Source organism: Stigmatopora argus, chromosome 1, assembly GCF_051989625.1.
Source record: "Stigmatopora argus isolate UIUO_Sarg chromosome 1, RoL_Sarg_1.0, whole genome shotgun sequence".
NCBI classification, from domain to species: Eukaryota; Metazoa; Chordata; class Actinopteri; order Syngnathiformes; family Syngnathidae; genus Stigmatopora; species Stigmatopora argus.
The window spans coordinates 23,132,466-23,155,610 of record NC_135387.1 but is presented as its reverse complement, the minus strand read 5'-3'; the positions used below and the strand labels follow the sequence as shown (position 1 = coordinate 23,155,610).

At 41.0% G+C, this 23,145-nt stretch overlaps 1 protein-coding gene across 2 annotated transcripts; it reads left to right on the top strand.

Moving 5' to 3' along the window:
• The first annotated feature begins 365 nt into the window (after positions 1-365).
• Positions 366-15,114, top strand: kif5aa (kinesin family member 5A, a). Of its 2 annotated transcripts, none has more exons than XM_077609543.1 (29): positions 366-933; positions 2,341-2,428; positions 2,525-2,598; positions 2,937-3,041; positions 3,195-3,243; positions 3,336-3,391; positions 3,480-3,567; positions 4,587-4,711; positions 5,297-5,401; positions 5,493-5,641; positions 6,420-6,568; positions 6,630-6,808; positions 6,888-6,956; positions 7,021-7,227; positions 8,074-8,220; positions 9,734-9,922; positions 10,021-10,138; positions 10,513-10,574; positions 10,752-10,840; positions 10,942-11,043; positions 11,422-11,482; positions 11,702-11,773; positions 12,182-12,286; positions 12,387-12,603; positions 12,683-12,857; positions 12,947-13,026; positions 13,102-13,144; positions 13,331-13,416; positions 13,489-15,114. In XM_077609543.1, exons 1-28 carry the CDS (start codon positions 805-807, stop codon positions 13,407-13,409), a joined length of 3,111 nt encoding a protein of 1,036 aa, XP_077465669.1. In that variant the 5' UTR covers positions 366-804; the 3' UTR covers positions 13,410-13,416; positions 13,489-15,114. The 2 variants fall into 2 exon arrangements, with proteins under 2 accessions (XP_077465669.1, XP_077465678.1); XM_077609552.1 differs by having other exon boundaries at positions 13,331-13,419.
• The last annotated feature ends 8,031 nt before the right edge of the window (positions 15,115-23,145 follow it).

Here is a 23,145-nt window from a genome sequence, read left to right as displayed (position 1 = left end):
ACTGGCAAAAAACAACAACTTGTCTACTATACTAATAATGCAGTTGACTCATTGACCGAGACTATTTGGTTGACTTCAAATCCAGTGAGCTTTCATTCACTGCCAACCATTCCCAACTTCAAATGGATTGTACCGCTATCGTTGTCAATGGCATCTAATCACCGAACATTCGTGTATATTTTGAATAACGAGTCCAGGTGTTTACAATTACAAATACACCTAACGCTGTTGTTTCAATTTAAAGCTTTCCCGTTCTGACGTTGCGCTTTTCCACATCCAAGATGGCGTCGACGCCCTCGTAAATGTCAGCGGTGGGTGTTGCTAGCATTTGAAGAAAGATGCAGGCCACGCCCTTCGCGGACCCCGCCGACAGGGGGAGCAGTAATCGACTGGTCTCTCACTGCCCTTCCAGCTGCATCGCTCACCTTCAAGCGGCCTGACGCTCACAAAAAGAAAGAAACCGACCGAAACACGACAGCTGATCTCTCTGCCAGAGAAGCCGAAACACGTGAAATCCGTTCTTTTAATGATGTAGGCAGGTGGTCTGCATTTTTGACGAGTAATTAGCGGCATCCCCGCTCACTGCGACACGGAAACGCCACCTAGCTTGCCGTCCTTTTCGACGCTTAAATAGACGAGGGGAGGAAAAAAAGAACACCCCAAGCAACGAAGGCTCTTTTGGGAAGACCTCCGTGGATCTGTCGTCGTGATTTTGTTGGCTTTTCTTTGGTTCCAGGCCGCCACCTGCATCTTTGCTTGCTTCCTCATCTTCCTACTCCTCCTCCTCCTCATCCAATCTGCGCCATGGCCGACGTCCCAGCCGAGTGCAACATTAAGGTTCTCTGTCGCTTTCGTCCTCTCAACCAGTCGGAAATCATTCGGGGGGACCTCTTCTTACCCAAATTCCAAGGAGATGACAGCGTCTCCGTTGGGGTGAGCACAAAAAAAAAAAAATGCAAATATGTATTTCACAGGGAGTCGCCTTGTTTTGCACGTAGGGCTCCTCATCAATTAATCATTTTCACATTGGGCCTTAATAGAGCGCGTGTGTATGTGTTTTCTAATATACAACATTGTACGACATTACGCTTGAAATATTGAAATTAACGCTTTACGGCAAGTGACTATTTTTTTATAATTAAAGAACAAAACGAACAAAAAAAAACAACTATCCTCATAAGGACCAGGTGACCACCTATGTGTACATTTAAAGGTCACAAAAAGACTTGGAAAAAAAGTATGACCGTTTTTCTCATTTAAAAATGAATGTCTTTTTATTCGTTCATCTTTTGAACTGCTTATCCTCACAAGGGTCGCAGGGGTGCTGGAGCCTATCCCACATAACAACGGGCAAGAGGCAGGGTACACCCTGATTTGGTTGCCAGTGGACTGCAGGGCACTAAAGCAGTTTATACATTAACAACATGTTAATTAAAACAAAATTCAACAAAAATGATTACAAACAGTTAAACCCTGGTTATTGACCTCTCTCTAATCCTTTAAAGTTGCTTTTTAAAATCATTAAACAGCTTAAGGCGACAGTTTTTGTCACATCTGCGATGAGCACAAGGTGTGTTCAGTCTTTTTTACAATCCCCTTATTTGCATATACAGACCACGCAGTTTTATACATGATTACTCTACTTTTATAATGTTTTTTAAATGTATTTCTTTTTAATACAGAAAGAAAAGAACCAGAAATGAAATCACAATCACTCAGCCCTGCATGTTTTTTTAAATGAAAATGTTTGATACCATATTTTTGTCATTTCTTTTCTGTGCATCTTTCACACAGCTATAATTGTTTTTTTTTTTACTAATGGAATCCTCACATTGCTAAATGGTCCTTTCTACTAATCTGTTAAGTCCTAAATGTACTATTTGTTAGAGGCTTGTATATTATACTAGAGTGACTCACGCGATTGGAGACAAATGCCTAGTGTTTTTCAAAAGCCCATGTTGACCAGTCGACCGTTTTGGAATATATTATTTAAAATGAAAAAATCTACACTTAAATGGCACTCCACATACTATACCATATGTTGTTGTATTGGCTAGCAAGTAAGATCTGAGAATGAGTGGACTGTTTACTATTCCCTGGTGACCAGAACCTCCGCAATGCTTAGCAAGCAATCTGGCCTCATTGAGCAGTTTAAAGGCCTCCTTCTTTTACGACCTTGGGGCTCGGTCTGAGTTTAGATGATCTCTCTCAGACAACAAGCCAGATTTCCTTCGTTCCGTTTTGTGTTGTGAAATTTTCAAATCAATGATCGGGTCCATCCGCCCAAACACTTTTAATTCATATATCTTGTATAATATGACCCATGTTTGCTATTCCCAGGGCAAGTCCTATGTGTTTGATCGAGTTTTTCCAACCAACACCACCCAGGAGCAGGTGTATAACACTTGTGCCAAACAGATTGTCAAGGGTAGGCATCCCAACCACTTTATGAGATGACTGGATGTAGTGAATGTTTCCTCCTCTTTTTTTTCTTCCCTCTCTTGCCGTTTTCGCTGCCTTGTAGATGTTTTGGGTGGCTACAATGGCACCATCTTCGCGTATGGTCAAACCTCTTCCGGCAAGACTCACACCATGGAGGTACGGTCATCTCAGTCATTTATATTCACTTAACTAGTTAAAATACGACCGCAAAAATATGATACCACAGCTACACAGAATACAAACAGTGATATAGCAGGACAGTCAAATAGTTAATGTACTGTCGGACTTTCTGTCTAATTTTCTATTTTGTGTTGTTAGCGTAGCCAAATAGCAATTCCCATCTATTAGTACTATAATGCAGAATTTTTATTTTTCCTGCACTTACTTAGTATTCTTCAGTGTCAACATTCATTCACTTATTTCTTTAGGAATTATTTGATTAATGTTTGACCCTTCATAACACATATTTTCACAAGTATGAATTTCTGTACCAGGGCAAGCTGCACGACCCTCACCAGATGGGCATTATCCCTCGCATTGCGGAGGATATCTTCAATCATATCTTTGCCATGGATGAAAACCTGGAATTCCATATTAAGGTTTTAAAGTTGCTCTCAGTTGTCTGATTTTATATTTCAGTTTTTGGGGTGTTTTACACCTACTTCAAGATTCTGTAAGAATTCTATATGTTGTAAAATTCTGAAGGCTTTTTTTGTACTTCATCTACAATCTACTTCCTTTGCGGAAAACAGGTTTCATATTTTGAAATCTACATGGACAAGATCCGTGACTTGCTGGATGGTAAGCGTCTAAAAAGAAATATTTCATCTGTGAACGGTAGTGTATTTTTTTTTATTTCATCATTTACAATTAAAAATATATATATTTTATAGTGACCAAGACGAACCTGTCTGTCCATGAGGATAAAAACCGTGTACCCTATGTCAAGGTTTGGAAAAGTTTAGTCTTTCTCATGATTGTATGAAATCTTACTGCGATCATCTGTCAAATGATAAAACCCACTATCTTATTCTCAGGGATGCACTGAGCGTTTTGTCTCCAGCCCAGACGAGGTGATGGACCTGATTGACGAGGGCAAATCTAACCGCCATGTTGCTGTTACCAGTGAGTGCCTTATTTCAATACAAATCTACCAACACAGGGTGTCCACACCAACCAGCCCAAAAACAAGAGTTCTTATTTTTTCCTCCTTCTGGGGCTTGATGCTTTTGTATACAGGAAAACCTTGCCACTTTGCAGATCGACTATCGTGTATTCACACTATCAACAAATATTTATGAAAAGTTTATAGTGTAGAAACAATAATACGAGCATGAAATGGGAGGAGGACAAGTCATAATTTGAGATTATTTTAATGGCCAGTAGATGACAGTGTCTACTTTTAGGAATTATATAATAGTACATGAAATAGGGAGGAAAAAAGGTCTGTCAAGGTTATTTGGCTATTGCCGCAGGTTTGGGACCTATTAATTATGATAAATGAGGTATTATTGTACTATTTAACTATTTAGAAAAGATAGAACTCTACCACACACACACATTTTACTACATCATCATTGTTAGCAAATGCTACGTTTATGTTTATACATGTCATTAATCCCTTATCTATGAGTACTAAATTAACGCAGTATTCCAACCCTGTTTGAATACAAGTAATGACTCATGTCAAGTCAGATTTATTTATATTCCGCCCTTAATCACAACATTGTCTCCAAGTCATTTGGCTGATGGACACTCTGATTAATGTCAAGGGATTGTGTGTGTGCCTCTGGATTACATGACCTACTGTGCAGGAAAATAATAGCAAGGTTGATTGGGTGGCAAGGTCACGTTGCCATGGGAACACATTCACTGCAATGAGCCAGCCAGGAGAAAAGCGACATTGAAAGGTGTAACGATCAAAGTCAATGATATAGACTTGGCTCCCATTGCAGTCTTGTTACGCTGACTCACAGTGCTGCAGAACAACGTGAGTTGGGAAACCTGAACATTGTTTTTGGGAAAAGATAGTGCTGTCAGCAAGATGAGGTCACCATTCTATGCCGGCTGGGATAATCGAATTCATGTAAAAAGACTTGGTACTGATTATTCTACCCAATTCTTCTTTTTCTACCTTTGCACAGACATGAACGAGCACAGCTCTCGCAGCCACAGCATCTTTCTGATCAACATCAAGCAGGAGCACGTGGAGACCGAGCAAAAACTTTGTGGAAAACTCTATCTGGTGGATTTGGCAGGAAGCGAAAAGGTGGGATGAAAATCAAAGTCAGAGCTGCCAAGGCCAGAATTTAATATCAGGTTAACGGTAGAGACATCCATCTTTATTAAGAAATTTAGTAGGAGAAACAACCTCCTTCGGGGGTAGGAAACCTATGGCTCAAGAGCCATATATGGCTCTTTTAATCGGTGTACATGGCTCACCGCTGGTCAGAGAACTGAGAGCACACCAATTGGAGCGTCGCTTTGGCACAGCACTGTGGGGCCAAAACTACCTTACGTGCCATTGAAATATTTTTGTTTTAATTAGACTCTCTTGAATGCCTTCTCTCATTGATTAGCAAGAGCATAACAATTTTGTTAAGAGACTTTCTAGCGCCGTCAATGGCAGCAGGTACTAAGTTAATTTTTTGGGCCAAAAGTAAATGGGTCTGGCCCACATGAGATCTAATTGGCATTAATGTGGCCTGCAAACCAAACTGAGTTTGATGCCCCTGGTCTTGATGAAAATCAAACATCGAAGTTTGCATAGTCTTTTATGAATTGAGGTGCATACTCGTTCATTTCATTGCTAAAGTGTTGTATTCAAAGAGTAAGCGTCCTCTTTGTGCACCAGGTCAGTAAGACTGGTGCCGCAGGTGCTGTACTGGATGAGGCCAAAAACATCAATAAGTCTCTGTCAGCCCTGGGAAATGTCATCTCTGCATTGGCTGAGGGAACGGTGAGTTTTTCCTCAAATGGGTCTTTCTCACCTCGTTCCTTTGTTTCCGACGTTTATCCAACGGCGACGTGCCCTGCATCTCCTTTCTTAGAAAAGCCACGTGCCGTACCGTGACAGCAAAATGACCCGAATTCTGCAGGATTCGCTCGGCGGGAACTGTCGCACCACCATGTTCATCTGCTGCTCACCCTCCAGCTATAACGACGCGGAAACAAAGTCCACGCTGATGTTTGGGCAACGGTAAAAATGACTGCCAATCACCATCAATGAAGTGGGGAAGTTTGTCATTACTTAAAGTGCCGCTAAAGTGGTCTGAATCTATTCTTAAATCTACTATGATGGACACGTAATTACTGCACCTTTCAATGCTGCTAGGCTTTCTGGGAATTCTGCCTCCATGTTTTTCAGTGCTACATTACAACGGCCATTGAATTGTGTTGTTATGCAATGAAAAGCTAGTGCTTACGCACAGGATCGATTCTAATCAGATCCTTTAGTGCATTTTGTTTGTTTACGATGAAAACATCAGCACATTGTAACCTTTTAGCTAGTCAAAAAGCAATCAGAACCAAGAAACAATTAGCCTACTACAAGCTATAAAGGGTAGATGTCTGGTTGTTGGCCAACGGTATAAATGATGATATAATAGTAACCTGCCAGGCATTGATGTCGTCTGAAGTTGATTGCATATTTCCAGCTAACATTACTCACGCTAGCATAAAAGAAGCTCAGTTTAATTAATGCAATTTAGACTATATTCCTCTTTGCTTTTTTAAATTTAATTTTATCATGTGACAATTTCATTATGATAAATTGTGTTTTCATTGTTTCCATCCTTTCAACAAAAATAACTGCTATATTTTAGTTTACATTTCTGAAAATGAACGAATCCATTTTCTTAAAATTTGCAATTCTTGTCAAATGCTTTCATTGTGTTTCCTTCATGAATCCTGCAATTCGACACACTAAAAACAGATTAATGTTAATACTATATTACAAATCTCTCCTCTCATACCAGCGCCAAGACTATCCGAAATACAGCCTCCATCAACCTGGAACTGACGGCTGAGCAGTGGAAGAGGAAGTTCGAGAAGGAGAAGGAGAAGAACAAGACTTTGAAGGACAGCATCCAGAAGCTGGAAGCTGAGCTCAACCGTTGGAGGAACGGTGAGGAAAAAAGACGCGATTCAAAGTCTTGGTACATTTCCGCCACCGTCACTTTCTTTAGGAGAGAACGTACCCGAGACGGAGAGGACACAACAAGAGATTGTGACTCGTTTCGAGTCGATTGAAGAGCGTCCGGTTCTGGATAATGATACCTCTTCCATCGTGGTCCGCATTTCGGAGGAAGAGCGCCATAAGTACGAAGAGGAGATTCGCAAGCTTTACAAACAGCTGGATGACAAGGTAGACAGGATAAGACGTGCTCGCAGATGGATGGTGCTTTTAGTGAGTGTTGTCATTTTACGTTGAGCTTGTATCCCAGGATGACGATATTAACCTGCAGTGCCAACTGGTGGAGAAACTTAAGCAGCAAATGTTGGATCAGGACGAGGTACGCACGCAAACCTGAACACCAAGGCAATCTTTTTGCTCACTCGCGACATGTTTGCCATCAGCTCCTGGCGTCTTCGCGTGGTGACGGCGACAAGGTGCAGGCGGAGCTTGGTAGGCTGCAGGTGGAGAGTGACTGCGCCAAGGCAGAGGTGAAGGAGGTGCTGCAGGCTCTAGAGGAGCTGGCTATTAACTATGACCAAAAGAGCCAGGAGGTGGAGGAGAAAGGTCTGCAGAACCAGCTCCTGGCTGACCAGCTGGCTCAGAAAATGGTACGTTTGTGACTGAATCGCATCCGTCAAAACACATCCTGGACCAAGCCATTAGTATGCGAGTAGTAATTAAATGTATATTTTAGTCGTTTAGTTTTTATATGGGCTCTATAACAAGGGAAGCATATCTAATTGGTGGATGTTGAAAATGGATCCTTAAGCAGTATGAATTATGTAGAATAACAAAATGATAGTTCCAAGATTTTGAAAAATTACCAAATTAATATTATTGTTCAAAGAGTAAAACATTAATGCAGAGCTGCCAACTACTCCGGATTTTTAGGAGTTTACCCGGCTATGCAACGCAAACTCCAGGGCTCCAGAATACATCCCTAAACTCCGGAAATCCCCAAAAATTGTCACTGATTTTTTTTTTTGAAGCAACCATTTCAGAAAAGTACCAAATTTCCAATTTAAATCCCTCGAAATTCACACCATCGCACCGGCTTCCGCCATCTTGATTCAACTGCACTTTAAATCGGAAGAATTTGGTAACAAGAGTGCATTGTGAACCATCCGAGTTACAAGTTCTGACAAATGATTCATCTTGTGCGACTTCAGCGCAAATCGATTTTGCGTGAATCGCATTCACTCCAGAAATGGGACAAGGGTACGTACTCCTGAAATGGGGTCGACAGAGGTTGACAGCTCTGTTAATGAAAATGAATTTAGAATATGACAAACTTATACAGCACATCATTACATGAAAAGAATCCTTTAAGTGCAGAATTATTGACACCAGATTCACTTTTGCGCTGGTTCATTTTCGCATTTATGATGAGATGACGTCACCGATCTGATGCGTTATAATTGAGTTGCAGTAACATCTCTGTCATTAACAACCAGGCGAGTTTGATGGAGCTAGAGGCGGAGCTATCCCGCATGCAGGAAGTGAGCGGTCAGCAGAGAAAGCGTATCGCTGACGTCCTCAACGGACTGATGAGGGACTTGAGTGAGTTCAGCTCCATCGTGGGCAATGGAGAAATCAAGTTGGTGAGTTGGATGGATATTTAATGTGATTTTGTACGTGTCTTTCCCCCCAGAAATGTTTTCGCCTTTCAAATTCTCTGACAAATTACCGTAGTTTCGTCACTATAAGGCATACCTTTTAATAAATGGCCTATCTTAAAATGTGTTTCAATATAAGTCTCACCGGATTATATAACGCAGTACAAGTCGTAGTGGTGGTAATGGTAGTGGTAGTGATATTGATAGTAATAGTGGTTAGGAGCAATGTTCCCTCTAATTTTTCGTTGGTCTGAGCAGAAAGTCAACCTCCCTGAGCGCACTGAGTACCAGTGTGAGCGACATCATCGGTACTCGGATGATTCGCCTAAAGACGTTTCGCCGACGGACGTTTGACAGACGGGCAGGTCGCCGAATGGACGTTCCGCCGAACGTTCATTCGGCCGAACGGAGGTTTCGCCGAAACGGGATTCGCGCGCTCGCCCCGCCCCCGGATCGTGTGTGTACAAGTTTTTCAACCTCGGCCCGCGGGCCATATACGGCCCGTTAGGATTTTTAATCCGGCCCGCCGCCGGTGTTGTCCAAATTATAGTAAAAATCAATGTTAGTCTACCATCAATGGCAGCCCGGGAATAAGCACTCTTGGGCGGGCAGATGTAGCAGAACCGAGCCGTAAAATGACAGCAATCGGGTCAAATCCATCCTAAAACAGCATTTAATGATTAAATACAAATACTGGAGCTCTTTGGACATTAGAACCGAGCCCAGGGAAGTGAATTCCTCGGTAAAATGTCGTGATGATATCGCGATGGAGGCAAAAAAACGTCTATATACGTCCATTCGCCAAACGGCTCAAAATGCTCTCAAATTCGGTCAAATCCAGCCGAAAACAGCGTTTAATGATTAAATACAAATACTAGTATTTGTATTTAATCATTAAACGCTGTTTGAACGAACGTTCATTCGGAGACCTGTCCGTCTGTCAAACGTCCGTCGGCGAAACGTCTTTAGGCGAATCATCCGGTCACGACATCATCATTGCTCGCTATAGGCACACCAGTATCACACCTGCCACAAGCAGGTGCATGTCAATGTTCCCTCTAATTTTTCATCTAAAACATGCTGTAAAACACGAAAAACATAAGTGGACAGAGCTACTGCCACTGGCTGCCGCTTAAACGGCGCCATCATGAAGAAAGGGGTTAAAAAAAATAAATAAAAAAAAATAAAAAAAAATAAATTAATCCGTTTTTTTTTTTACTGCGCGCCATAGGATTGCTGCTGCGCAGAGAAGACGAGAGTAGTGCGCAATTGCGCACACGCGCAGCTTAGAGGGAACAGTGGTTAGGAGTAGTGTTATACATCCAATAGATGAAGAGAATTTCATGTAATGATGAACCAATATGGATCCATATACTATAAGGCTGAAGTGTTTTAGTTGCGCCTCATAGTGTGGAAAATACTGTAAGTAGACTGTATGACACCTGGTGTTCCATATGGATGGACAGCACCCAGAAGCCACCATTCTTCCTGTGCTCAGCCGGTGGAGATCAGTGGCGCAATTGAGGAGGAGTTCACAGTGGCTCGCCTCTACATCAGCAAGATTAAGTCGGAGGTGAAGAGCATGGTGAAGCGTTGCCGCCAGCTGGAGAACATGCAGCTGGAGTGCCACCGCAAGATGGAAGAGACTGGGAGGGAGCTCTCTTCGTGCCACCTTCTTATTTCTCAGGTGGCTGATGAAAGCATGGTGGATGGTGGAATGATTGAGAGAGCGTTCCTCTGTGATGATTGTTGATGTGTGGTGAAAATGCTTCCGTTGTATTCCAGCATGAAGCTAAGATCCGTTCCTTGACTGAGTACATGCAGAGCGTGGAGCACAAGAAGAGGCTGCTGGAGGAAAGCCACGACTCTCTGAGCGAAGAGTTGGCCAAGTTGCAAGACCAAGGTAAAGCTCATAACACAATCAAGAGGTAACTAGAGAATCTAAAGCAGTGAAACAAATCTTAATCACTAAACAAGAGTTAGGATTCTTTCTGCTCTCAACATGTAAATGAAAATGAAGGCAAAATTACTGCAACCACTACTACAACTGCTAGAAGAACATTCGTCTGAATTACTCAAAGGCTAGTTGACAATTAAATTTAAAAGAAAAACCAACTACTATTATTTTTGATTGCTGATCATTTATACACAATCTGGATTAACAATGAGTCTCTGTTCAGTCCTGCATACAAAAACTCCCTCATTTGGCTAGATTTTCTTATTTGTGTGGATTTATTGTGATCTGCTACATGCCCAACCTTTCTCATCTTCTACAAGACAATTCTCTTCTGGAGGAGAAGGAAGGCGAGAAGGGAGAAACTGAAGATGGAAATGTCAAGGTAAAAAAAATAAAAAATAAAGATCACAAACCTAATGGTGTTTCTAATGTATAATTTTAAAATATATGTAATTTAAAACACTCCAGGTGACTACAGTTGTAAAACACTATACTAGTATTCTAAATCTAATGTCTTCATATTTTTATTTCATTTTTATTTTGGGGGGAAATGATCCAGAAGGTAACCCGTGGGCTCCATCACAAACAGCTGGCTCGTCTGCGTGATGAGATCAACGAAAAGCAGAGGCTCATCGACGAACTCACCGAGTCCGTAACTCATAAAGTCTAAAATTTCGTTTTGGCTGGCAGTACATATATTTGACGTAATTAATGGAAGATGACATTAACGGAACATTCCTTTTCTCCAGTCGCAATTCCAAGATGGAGCTGGAGCTGGCTCAGATTCGCGCCGACTTTGAGCGTCTGAAGAGTCAGGACAACACTAAGTCGGAGCGCATAGAGGAGCTCTCGTAAGACAAATTGCCATTAAGGCTCAACTGTGTGCGTTTGGGTTGTGAATGACTGTTAGCTAAATCAAATTCATTTTGTTAAAATACTTCAATCACAAAAGAATATTTTACAGTTCTGTGGTGGTAAAAGTCTAACATCTGGAAGGTTTTTTTTTTTTTTACCTCAATGTCTGTTTGTGCAAATAACTGCATTTCTAAAGGGTCTACTTGTATACGGACTCCAGAGATATATGCTGATAGTGAAATGAGACAAGGCTTTAAGTATAGTATTCCAACTCAACTATTATCAGAATCCCTGATTTATAAAAAAAAAAAAAAAGTCCTAATGTGTCTACAGTATTTTGCTATATATCCCAATTTTGTTGTTGTTTCTGTCAGATTCTTGCACGAGCGCCATGAACAGACTAAACAGGATCTTAAGGGTCTGGAGGAAACCGTCGTGAGTAAACTTCAGAGAACCATCTACACATTTACCAAATATGAAATATTGAGTCAAACCCAACTTGAAGTTTGGACTTTATATACTTTAATGTACCATACTTCTATGTCCAAGCTGAACTCCCTCTCACGTAACCTATTTACGGTCGGGTTTGACAACATCCCTTTTAATCTTTCAGTTTAAGTCTCCTCAACTTCTCTTCACCTTTCCTTTTGCCAGGCCCGCGAACTCCAGACCCTCCACAACCTTCGCAAGCTGTTTGTTCAAGACCTCACGTCGCGGGTTAAAAAAGTAAGTCAATTTAATCTTACAAGTTCAAATTTACTAAACTGCATGTTTCAATTCAATTCAAGAGAACTTTACATGTTGTCTCCTCATTATAGTTACCGTACAAATCTAACTGGGACCGAATTATATATGTGATTAATGTGGTGCAAAATTCTTTATTGTGATAAAAGAAAAATGTTATTGTGGCAAAATACTGTCACCCTAGTGGTCTCAAATATGGGACAATATTTTTGCTTTTTTTACCCTTAGTGTTTTATATCTGTTTACATCTCTTCTGTCTGATCATCAGAAAAAGGGGAAATAAAGTGCCTTTACTTGAATGAAATATTTTTATATTTGAATCCCATTATGCTAGGAAGTTTATTTATTAGAGCATTTTTTACTTTGTAAAATGAACACTTCACTTTGCAGAGTTCCGAAATGGAACCTGATGATAGCGGGGGGTCTTGCACCCAAAAGCAGAAGATTTCCTTTCTTGAGAATAACCTGGACCAACTTACAAAGGTTCACAAACAGGTGAGGAACACACACACATGGGACGCTGTTCTTATTCTACGTCCATCAAGAGATGAAGGCGCCGGCCAACTTTGTCCTCCTCTTCCTCCCATCGCGCCAGCTGGTTCGTGACAATGCAGATCTGCGCTGCGAGCTTCCAAAACTGGAGAAACGTCTTCGGTCTACTGCTGAGAGAGTTAAGGCCCTGGAGACTGCACTGAGGGACGCCAAGGAGGGCGCCATGATAGATCGCCGCCGCTACCAGCAGGAAGTTGACCGCATCAAAGAAGCCATGAGGGCCAAAAACGCCCAGAGACGTCCTCACGCAGCGCAGATTGGTAGCGATTGGAAAATAGGACAAGATCAGAGACGAAGCGCTTGTGATTGTCTTTAACGTCGGTCTCACTGTCTTCCTAGCAAAGCCAGTGAGGCCGAAGCAAATGACCGTCTGCTCTCCCAGTAACCCATTTTACTCGTACATCCGTGCCACCGAGCACGCCAACACCTACAGCAACGCCGTTTTTCAGAACAACATGACGCCGCCCAACTCTGCGAGCTCCAACTGCAATCCCAACTCTGTTCAGACCAACACGTGCGTTCAAAGTATTTTTGGGGAGTCTCGCCCAAGACCACCATGGAATCGAAACCCCGAATTCTGACGCGCTCGGTGTTGTTTTACAGAGTTTCCACAGCGCTAGGCTACAGAGCGGGCAGATACAGCGGAGACATACTGGAATCCTTCCCACTTAACATTGACAATGGTGACCATATGCCATTACAGTTCATTATTCATAAATATTAATTTTGTGTTAACTTTCAATTTTTGTCGCCCGCAGGAAACAACAGCATCAGTGACACAAGAGACATCAATGACAACAGGTAAGGAATATTAACCTTTCACCCTATATAAACCCAAATCCACAAGGTACACTTGCACATTGGACCTTATCCCAAAAGTGCTGCCTTTCTAAACAAATCAAGCTAGGCTCCAGCACCCCTCGTCACCCTTGTGAGCACAAGCTCTAAGGAAACTGAACGAATGAATGAATATTGGTTTAATAACAGGAGCGATGTGCACTGTAGCGGCGAGGTGGACGATTCCAGCAGACACTTCATCGCTCACCAGGAGACAGCCGCCAGTTAATTCCAAGGTAGCACAATCCTAGCTGGGCTCTGCTCGGCTCAACCGACTTCATTTTGTTTTTTTCTTGGCCTTTCTTTAGATGATGACCAAACACTGTACATGGTTGAGGACCTGCACCCTCCATCCCACCCATCTGCATGCAGCCTGCCTCTTTGTTCCTCCACCGCATCACCGATGAAGATGATGACGATGGCGGTCTCTAGCTTTCTAGTCTTTTAAGTAGATAAAGCTCCTCCTCTTCTTAATACTTGCTCCTTTTACTTCAATAGCTGGGCGGCAGGCAGTACAGGAAGTCCTTTTTTGGCGAGGTAAATATAAAACACTGCAGTCCCTCAGCCAATCAGGCTGCCCCTGGAATATTTTGGACTCTGACTCTTGCAGGAAAAAAAAAGTAGTGATATATACTCTAGTCGAGCGTTTTAACCAGCATATTTTTGTGGTAATGCACAACCTTTCCCTGCACACATCATCTTCTTAAAAGAGCTCATTCTGTTGGCCAAACGTCCACATCGCCTACTCCGAACAGCACGTCGCACGCAAAAGGACAGGCGCATAGCATGCGTGTCACTCAGTGGGTTAGCTTCCATAAATTTCCGTTTGGTTAAAAAGAGCAGTCTTTTAGCCCTGAGATTGGAATTGGGATCCTTATTCTGGTACCAGTTTTACTTCTAGTTGATATTCTGAGTTGTTGTCTTCAAATCTTTTAAAGACACACAAAAGATCCCACTCTAAAGGCAAGCGAATACAGAAAAGCATATCTTTTTTATTTTTATTTTTTATAGTTACTTCAGTTTGAAGGTCTATTTACTGCTGCTATTGTTTATTATCATGACTAAGTTCAGGACCTGAAAAAACTCGAGATAACAGACAATGAAATCATAACTCTGATCTGGGTGTTCTTGTCTTTAATTCAGAACCATAAAAAGTTCAATTCTGAGAGAAGACTTTCAAGTGGGTTCCCAGCTGAGCAGTCACCAGTCTGGTATAAACCAACAGAATGGTATTTGTTGTATTCCAGTGTGATTCTTCTATAATAAATCCTGACCAGCCAATCAGGATAGAGGAGCACTGCACACATACAGCACTTAGAGCAACAGATGCATGTGGACGTGGCTCAGATTCTGAATTAAAGAACCAACACCAAATTTTAAACATTCAAAACCCTGCTTGCCTACATCCGTATTTTGCTGAGAAGACATCTTTTACAGAGGGAAAAAAAGCTTGAATATTCAATGTTAACAAAAGGACTTCATCGAGATTTGACCTACAGTGTATGCCATTTTATAACAAAATGCAGCAGTACTTCAGCTCTTAGTAAACGTACAGTACAGTAGTACCTGCTATTTGACATGTTTCAAACTCAAAATACAATGAGTGAAGATGATATGTCGTAGGGAAGTTGCGTTTTACATTTTTGTCATCCGCGACTCCCACTGTCTGGTTTGAGCATATCGTATAAATATAAAGTAATATATGTGCTATTTATTGTTCACCTTGTAATTAAGACAGTGACATGTAAGAAAATGTCACATTTAAAAATCTAAAGTCGGGCTTGTTTTATTTATTTCTGTTTGCCTGTACTGTAGCGTCAACATCCAATGATAATCACTGTGCAAGACTCCCGTATGTAAATATTTATATGTACCGCATTGTATGTGAGCCATTGTGCTATCCTTAAGAGTTCAATAAAATCGGAGGAGAGGAATCATCTTCTGTTTCAATATACAACAATTCCTACGCACATAATGAAGTATGTGCTGAACATGTAATGGTAAAAATGATGTTATACTTTAAATGTCTTGAAAAATGGTTCTCTTTTAGAGCAGTAGTGGACAGAGGAAATTCCTTTTTAATAAGCAGCTCTGTGTGGTCTCCATGAGAAAGGAAGTCTTGATGTAAACAGCGTTTGGAGACGTGTCGTCATGATTGCAAAGTCAGTTTTTGGATGGCAAACAAATATGCATTCCACTTTTAATATTATGAGACCAATAAGTGTAAAACCAAAATAGCCATGCGTTGACTTTAAAGTGGAATTTCGGTTGCATCCGAGAGACTGAAAGAGTCACAGAAAGATAGAAAAGTCAATATCCATAGTGTATGGAGTTTGGATGCTTTCCCTGGGCTTGCATGGGTTTTCTCTGGGTACTCGGGTTTCCTTCCACATCCCAAAAACATGTAGACCAGGCTGATTCAACACTCTAATTTGTCCGTCTCCTTGTGTCTTGTGTTTGGCTGGCCACCGATTCAGGGTGTCCCCCGCCTGATGCCCGTAGTTAGTTGGGATATGCTCCAGCACCCCTCGTGACATGGTTCAATAAATGAATTTGAAAAAGTCAAATCAAGGTCATTCAACATTTTCGATTCATGCTGAAATTTCAACTAAAAGTTGCTTGCTGTGTTTTTTTCTTTTCTTTTTTATTTATTTATTATTTTCTTTTTTTTTGTTCCGTTTTTTTTTTCAACCAGGCTCAATGCCTCAGTGCAACATTTTCTCACCCCAACAGGGAGACAAAAGCAAGATGTTGGAGCACTGACCCACGCAGACACCCACCCACCCACATTCAAACCACACGAACGGACATCTATTCCTCTTGTTCAAGAAAAGGCGAATGTTTTTGTGCATCCTCAACATTTTGGACGAGATTGTTATGGTAAGTTCCGTAACTTTCCTCCTCGTGGTGGCAGGTGCGGTAGCTATTTATAGTTACTTGCGCATTGATAACTTCATATAATCTCATTATATCATTGCTAAGGCCGTGGCCCAATTTTCACTTTGTTGAGTATATTCTATCGGATATTCCATCAGGTTGACATTTTAGCAGGATAACCAACGCTAACACCTGTTAGCATTAGCAATTTTTATTGTTGTCGATTTTCCACTGTACACTACTTTGTGGGCATTTTAATGACAAAAAAAGGATTGGATGGGCTAACCATTAAAAACAACTGTGTATTCTACTGTACTAAACTGCATTAAGAAGTTTACCCCGCGATGGCACTGTTTCTCTGTCTTTCTCAGATGTTTATACAGTTGAACTCAAAATTATACTTCTAGTACTTCAAACCAATTTGGAATCAACACCTTGAATTGAATGCTATTTTTTTCGAATAATAATATTAATAATAAAACAACCCCGTACAATCCTATTGTCCACTGACACGGGGATTTTATTTGATTTTATTTTCATCTATTAAAAAAACATTTTCTTATGAATAAATGAAAATGTAATTTAATCAAATGTTAATTATTACCAATTGAGCCAATTAAAATGGATTAAAACACAAATACATTCTGTTTTGCATATTATTATTATTTATTTACATATCAATTTTGTGGACAGTCATGGTTAATAATGACAACAGATTATTTATTTTACTTTAATAAGGTATGTGAACTTTTGACATTTTACTTAACCATTGCAGTTCTAGCTACAACATTTAGGCTACCCATAAATCACATAAAACAACATTACAATTTAAGATTTTCTTTCTGGTAACATTGGGGAAATGTCAGTCACTTCCAGGGACAAACCTGGATAGGCAGAGGTTGATTACTCATATAAAAAATGAAATGAAATGCTTCATTTCATGAGTTAATATTGTAAAAAACATGTCTTATTTGGTTCTCTCATCTCATCTCATTTTCTGAACCGCTTTATCCTCACTAGGATCGCGGGGGGTGCTGGAGCCTATCCCAGCTGACTTCGGGCCAAAGGCGGGGGACACCATAAATTGGTGGCCAGCCAATCGCAGGCCACAAGGACACAAACAACCATTCACGCTCACACTCATGCCTAGGGGCAATTTACAGTGACCAATCAGCCTACCATGCATGTCTTTGTAATGTGGGAGGAAACCAGGAGTACCCAGAGAAAACCCACACAGGCCCAGAGAGAACATGCAAACTCCACACAGGTGGCCAACCTAGATTTGAACCCAGGTCTCCCAATGTGAGGCTGACGCCCTAACCACTCATCCGCCGAGCCGCCCCCTCATTGGTTCTCTCGTTTGACCTAAAGCAGCTGCCACTGCCTGTCTGCGTCTTCTCGCCCGGGAGGGCGAGGTTATAAATAAGAGGTTGGAGGTGTTTTTTTTATGTGCTTCTGTTGTTTGGCCAGCTGCTAAGATTGCTTGTTTGTCTCCTCTCAGTGCAGGTGCAGTCGCTAGCTGGCCTCTAGATGCTCTGTTGAAAGCTTATTTCAAGGCTTGAGCTATTTGTGCTTCGATGGCATCACCTGTCTCTGTGCTGGACTGCAATCTGTCCCAATTTTCATGAGCACACAAAAAAATGCCCGCAAAAGGAGTACGTTTCATGTAGTGGTTTGCAACATGGTGTGGCATCGTCACTATACTATTGCCCTTTTTTTTGGATGAAGCAACTCTTACCTGTCTATTCGTTTCGATTTCTTATTTGTTTTTCAAGAGCTCATCAACTTCTGGCTTGATCCTGACTGAGCCGAACGTCTCGCGATGATTTATGACCGGTGGGGTCATAAGGTTTCACAGCTTTAGTTGGTGGGCCAAAATAGATGGGCGGGTCTTGGTCGCCGCCGTTTCGGCCTCAATAGTATACGTCTCCTTATAACCATGAGCTGTCGCTACCGTGCTAGTAGTTTTAAAGCGTATTACTCACATAGCAATATTGGGCAGAATATGAGCCACCTAGCAAAGGCTCGATTCTGAATCCCGAATGATTTTATTTTGCAACCAATTGTGCCCATACCAAAGGGGTGCGCTCTATCTACAAATGAAGATAAACGCACGTATCAGCAAGCCAGTATACTTTATGAATAATATGTTTTAGAAAATAGAGAACTACGGCATGCTTGCTGTTTTTTTATTGTGGTAAGTTTGACCATGGTTTCCTACAAGCATGCAATCAACTGACATTGTATTGTTTGGGTTGTTTTTGCTGGTTGCGGCTTCCACAATACTGTACCGTATTTTCCGGACTATAAGTCGCACTTTTTAAAACATAATTTGGGTGGGTCTGCGACTAATACTCAAGCGCGACTTATATATGTATTTTTTTCTCTGACAGGCTGTTTTGTTTCTTATTTGGCTATACAGACGCTCCCCTACTTACGAACATTCGAGTTACGAACAACGGTACATACGAACATGTCTGCAAATTGCGTTTATGTCGAAAAATGTTCGTAAGTTCAATTTTGTATTGCGCGCCTTTTTTCGAGTAGTGCTTCTTTCCGCCGCTAATACCGACGCCTGGCGCTGTGAGAGCTCAGCTCACCCAGCATCTACCTTCCTCTGCCCAGTTCGTTGCAATGCGGAAGTGCGTGAACGTATCTCCAGTGCGCAAAGAACCTTTTTCATTTGTATCATTAAATATCTCGTGCATCCATTATTCAATATGGTTGGTGAAAAGCGAAAGGTTCTAGTGAGGGAGGTGCAAGGAAGAGGCAAGCCATTTCATTTGAAATGAGTGGCAATAATAACAAAGCTTGATGCGCGTGAGAAAGTGGTGAGCGTTGCACGTGAATACAACTTGAATCGTTCGACCGTCAGTACCATTTATAAACATAAAGATCGAGCAGCAGGACCCAAATATTGAACGTTGCACAAAGTTTGCAAATCAATTGAATGATGCCATACAGTGCTACCGCATCATTTATGATGAAAAAAAAGAAAACTGCAATCGTCATTAGATAGCTTCTTTCGGCCAGTTTCTAGTAAATCTCTCTCTCTAATAATCGGACATAGGCCCTGTCGTCATTATCACAACACAAAAAGCCTACTTGTCAATGTATGTATACAGTACTGTATGTATTCTCTCCATTTTATTAAATGTTTTTTTTTCAGTACAAACCAGTGCGTGTTACTTATACAAGCCTTAAACATACAAATGCACTTATATAAACCTTCAATATACTTATATAGGCCTTAAACATAAATTATAATACAAAATATAGCACTGAGCAACTTACGAACAAATTCAACTTATGAACAATCGCTCGGAACCTAACTCGTTCGTAAGTAGGGGCGCGTCTGTAGTTATCTGAAAAACGTTAATGGATGCCTATTTAGCCCGTTGAGCTTCATTTGACTATTTTTACTTTAACATATGTTCATTCGTGGTTGATGAGCAAATACAAAATTGCCCTCCCAAAAACGCGACTTATACTCCAGTGCGACTTTGATATATCGTTCCTGACTCTCATCGTCCATTGTTTGGCTGCTGCAACTTATAGTCTGAAAATGTGTCTATATATCTATAACAACACACAATTCCTGGCACAAAGTATCACTCTAAGTACCAACAAAACACTGGTTGGTTACCACAAAAAAACAGTCTGCTCCCAAAAAAAGCCTTAAGTTCAAAATAACATTCGCAACACAGAAAAATTAGCTGAAAACAATTGACTTTATCTTGAGGATTTGGACTTTTATTTAAGTGGTAAAGGACATTCAGTTGTGGGGTTTGGAGAGGCACTGCAAGACTCTCACTGGCTGCTGCGTGGATTGCAGTTTCATGTGGTGGGGGTAAAAAAAATGCAGTAAAAGGAAAGTCTTTTTTTTAATCCTCTGCAGACCACTTGATTATACCGTATATCTTCACTCATACATGCCTCGAACACTCGGTATTTTAAGTTCAAGCTGAATGCCTTGGAAAATGTGTGTTTTTCCCACGGTTAAGTTATGTTTTTTTTCTCCCCGTCTGTCATTTAATTGTGCAGCTTGCATGTCTCAGTAGCTGTCCTAAGCTTTTTGGGGGGTGTTCTATGTTCAGTGATAATAGATTGTCCCTGCAATGAGCTCTGTAATTCTTTTGTAATTCTCCCTCAATATTCATGTGTCCAAATAAGAATACCATGTATGAGAGCTTTAACAGATTTAAAAAAACAAAACAAAACAATGCTTGGAATGTAACATTTTTGGATGAACAAAACAGTAAAAACAACATAGTCAGTGTAATAATTTGGTTTTCCTGCCACTGCGAATAGAAAATCCGGCTTCTTTAAATGGGGAAAAAAAACTGTTCCATATTTTATTTTCCATGCCAGTTACTTTACCAATTTCATCATACGCAGCTGGGTATTATGAAAATTAGGCTTTTGTCGAGTCAATGATGATGACAAAGCCCATGTCCGTTTATATTATTATAAATAAACTGGATCTCCTAATATATATTTTTTTCTATCTTGAATGTTTCTGAAAGCCATACTTTTAAAGAAAACGGTATATCTAAAAGATGATTATGTTGAGCAATGTTTTGGTGTCTCCATCCAGATCAATGTACAGTCATATACTTTAAAATAGATACACTATGCTGTACATAATGTATATACATATTGCATATGACATGACTTTATTGTTCTATTGTACTGTTTGTTTGTCACCTTTATAACTCGCACCTTTATTTATAGGGAAAAACAACGTAAATATACATCTTTGGCACTGAACGTTTGGATTCTTAAGTCGAAAACAAAACCGACGGATGAATCAATTTAATGGATTTTGACTTGACTGATTTTTTTGTTTTGAGCAGAAGGAAAAGCAACAGAAAACCATTTAAACCATCAAATGTAGGCTCTTCCTATTTAGCCTTGCATTGACCCCAGTCTTGCTCACTGTGGGAGATTTGGTATCTGCAGCTATGCTAAGTGTCAAAGAGAATGCTAATGAGGTGCGAGCTGCTAAGTCAGAGCTTCAAGATGCACGCTTGAAGTTGTGAGCATGTTTGGAGTTAAAAATAAAGTGCCTCTGCCTGAGGTTCGTTAGTTCCTTCATTGGTTGGGATTAGCGGTTTCTAAGCACTCTGATTCTTTAAGGTTACAAAGTACACAAACACATCGTCACACACAACCTTCTGACATGGAACGTTATTATCACACGTTGATTTTTGGCTTGTTTCAAGTCTGCTTGTATTCAACTCAACATCTCACAGTTTAGAGAGCCATATGCACCTATCAAAAGAGCCACATATGGCTCCCAAGCCATAGGTTCCCTACCCCTGCCCTAGCCTTACATAGTTAACATGTCAATTCAAGATGGTCATCGGGAGAAATAGGACAAGGGCAATAAGGCCCTCGTTGCGTCCGCTCGATTCAGCGGCTCGTCTCCCGTGGCTGACGCACACATGCACATAAGCGCATACGCTCTAAAAGCGTCATTCCCCGTTGTGACTAGTGCATATTTGCCTTGTCACCCAGAAGAGTCAGTGCATTAAGAAAGCCCGGAGGAGGTGGAGAAGGACCAGAACCACCGGAGCACTTAGGGTGCAACAATACAAGCTATGGCAACAAAAACAACAAAACATCCACCAGTCATGTTCAGGCTTTTTTTAAATTCTCTTTTCTAAGGAAGTCTTTGTTTGACACAAATAATTCTAAGCACAGATTCCAAAAAATACATGGCAATATGCACGTAAGTATATTCTCATGTTAACTGATTAGGTAGAAAATCAAATGTTTTGGATTTAGTCAGAAAGTAATAATGGGCTGAAACCTTTCAGTCTGATTCAGATGAAAGACGTATGCGTAATTGTAGATGGTAAAAATAAGAGTTTTGACTCTCACTAGTATGTTTCTAATTCGCACACAGGTCGGTGCCCTCGGATGGACTGGAGGGCCAGTCAGCGACTTTCTGGTCTGGTCGGTTCAAACCAACAAAGATGAGACGTTCGTGGGCCAGCTTCACGACAGCTGCACTTGGTATGATGTTTCACGCATTAGCGTTTCCCCGACTCTTGCCTCTACGCTGTTGCTGAGTCATGTGCAGCGCCATCTTAGTTGAGATCTCCTTTTTGGATCTTTGGAGCCTTTTTGCCCTGTTTCACCATTGAATAAGTTGACAAGAGTCAGCCGAATATTAAAAAATACAGTCATACCTTGAGATACGAGCTTAATCCGTTCCGGGACCGAGCACGTATGTCGATTTATTCGTATCTCCAATCAATGTTTCCCATAGAAAAGAAACTAAATACAAATTAATTTGTTCCCACCCTCTGAAAAAAACACCAAAAAACAGAATATTACAATGGAAAAACCTATTTTTATTGGTTGTAATTCACCATCTACTAAAGAGTAACAAATAACTAGAGGTTATGATGTTTAATACTAAAAAGAGACATTATTCAGTACAATTTCTTTTTTTCCCACGACAACGCACTCGTAAACGGAACAAACTAATTTAAATTAACTTGGATTAATATATACAGACACACTCAAACATACGTTTAATGTAACTTTACACAAAATGGAATTCTAATTTTGTTTTAATCTGTTTTACCTCCGTTCTGGCCGGGTTAGTTGTATGCCACGCCTCCACCCTCACGTTCACTATCGATGGGCTGTTTGCTGTTGTACTACGTATTCCCTTCAAAACATTCTGAAAATGATGCACACAAATGTCCTCACAATAGGATAACCCACGACCACTTGCCAACGAGAAATAGTCTTGTAGTACATATTAGCGATCGCTCTGCTGCTCGTGGGGACATCGGGGGCACCGACTCGCAACTCCCTCGTTGTAATGGCTCTGGTCGCAACCGCTTTGAACGGCGCCTATGAGAGAGAGTTGCGACCGGAAATATTGCGAGGATGGAATTGCGGGCCGGTGCCGCTGGATGTTATTAGTAGCGAACGAGAAGTAATATAATACTCCTCGTATTAGATCAGAATAACAGGAAATGCAGCAGCTGAGCTTACCCATGTATTGATTGTGGGTAAAGTTCTGAGTGCCATTGCCTGTCGGCGTTGTGTGCACGAGTATACTTCAT

Bases quoted from the DNA above. Each gene is read 5' to 3' on its own strand.
- kif5aa (XM_077609543.1), top strand. From the start codon at position 805: ATGGCCGACGTCCCAGCCGAGTGCAACATTAAGGTTCTCTGTCGCTTT. The intron at 8,221-9,733 runs GTGAGTTGGATG...TCCTGTGCTCAG, and splicing joins GCAATGGAGAAATCAAGTTG to CCGGTGGAGATCAGTGGCGC. The intron at 10,841-10,941 runs GTCCGTAACTCA...CCTTTTCTCCAG, and splicing joins CTCATCGACGAACTCACCGA to TCGCAATTCCAAGATGGAGC.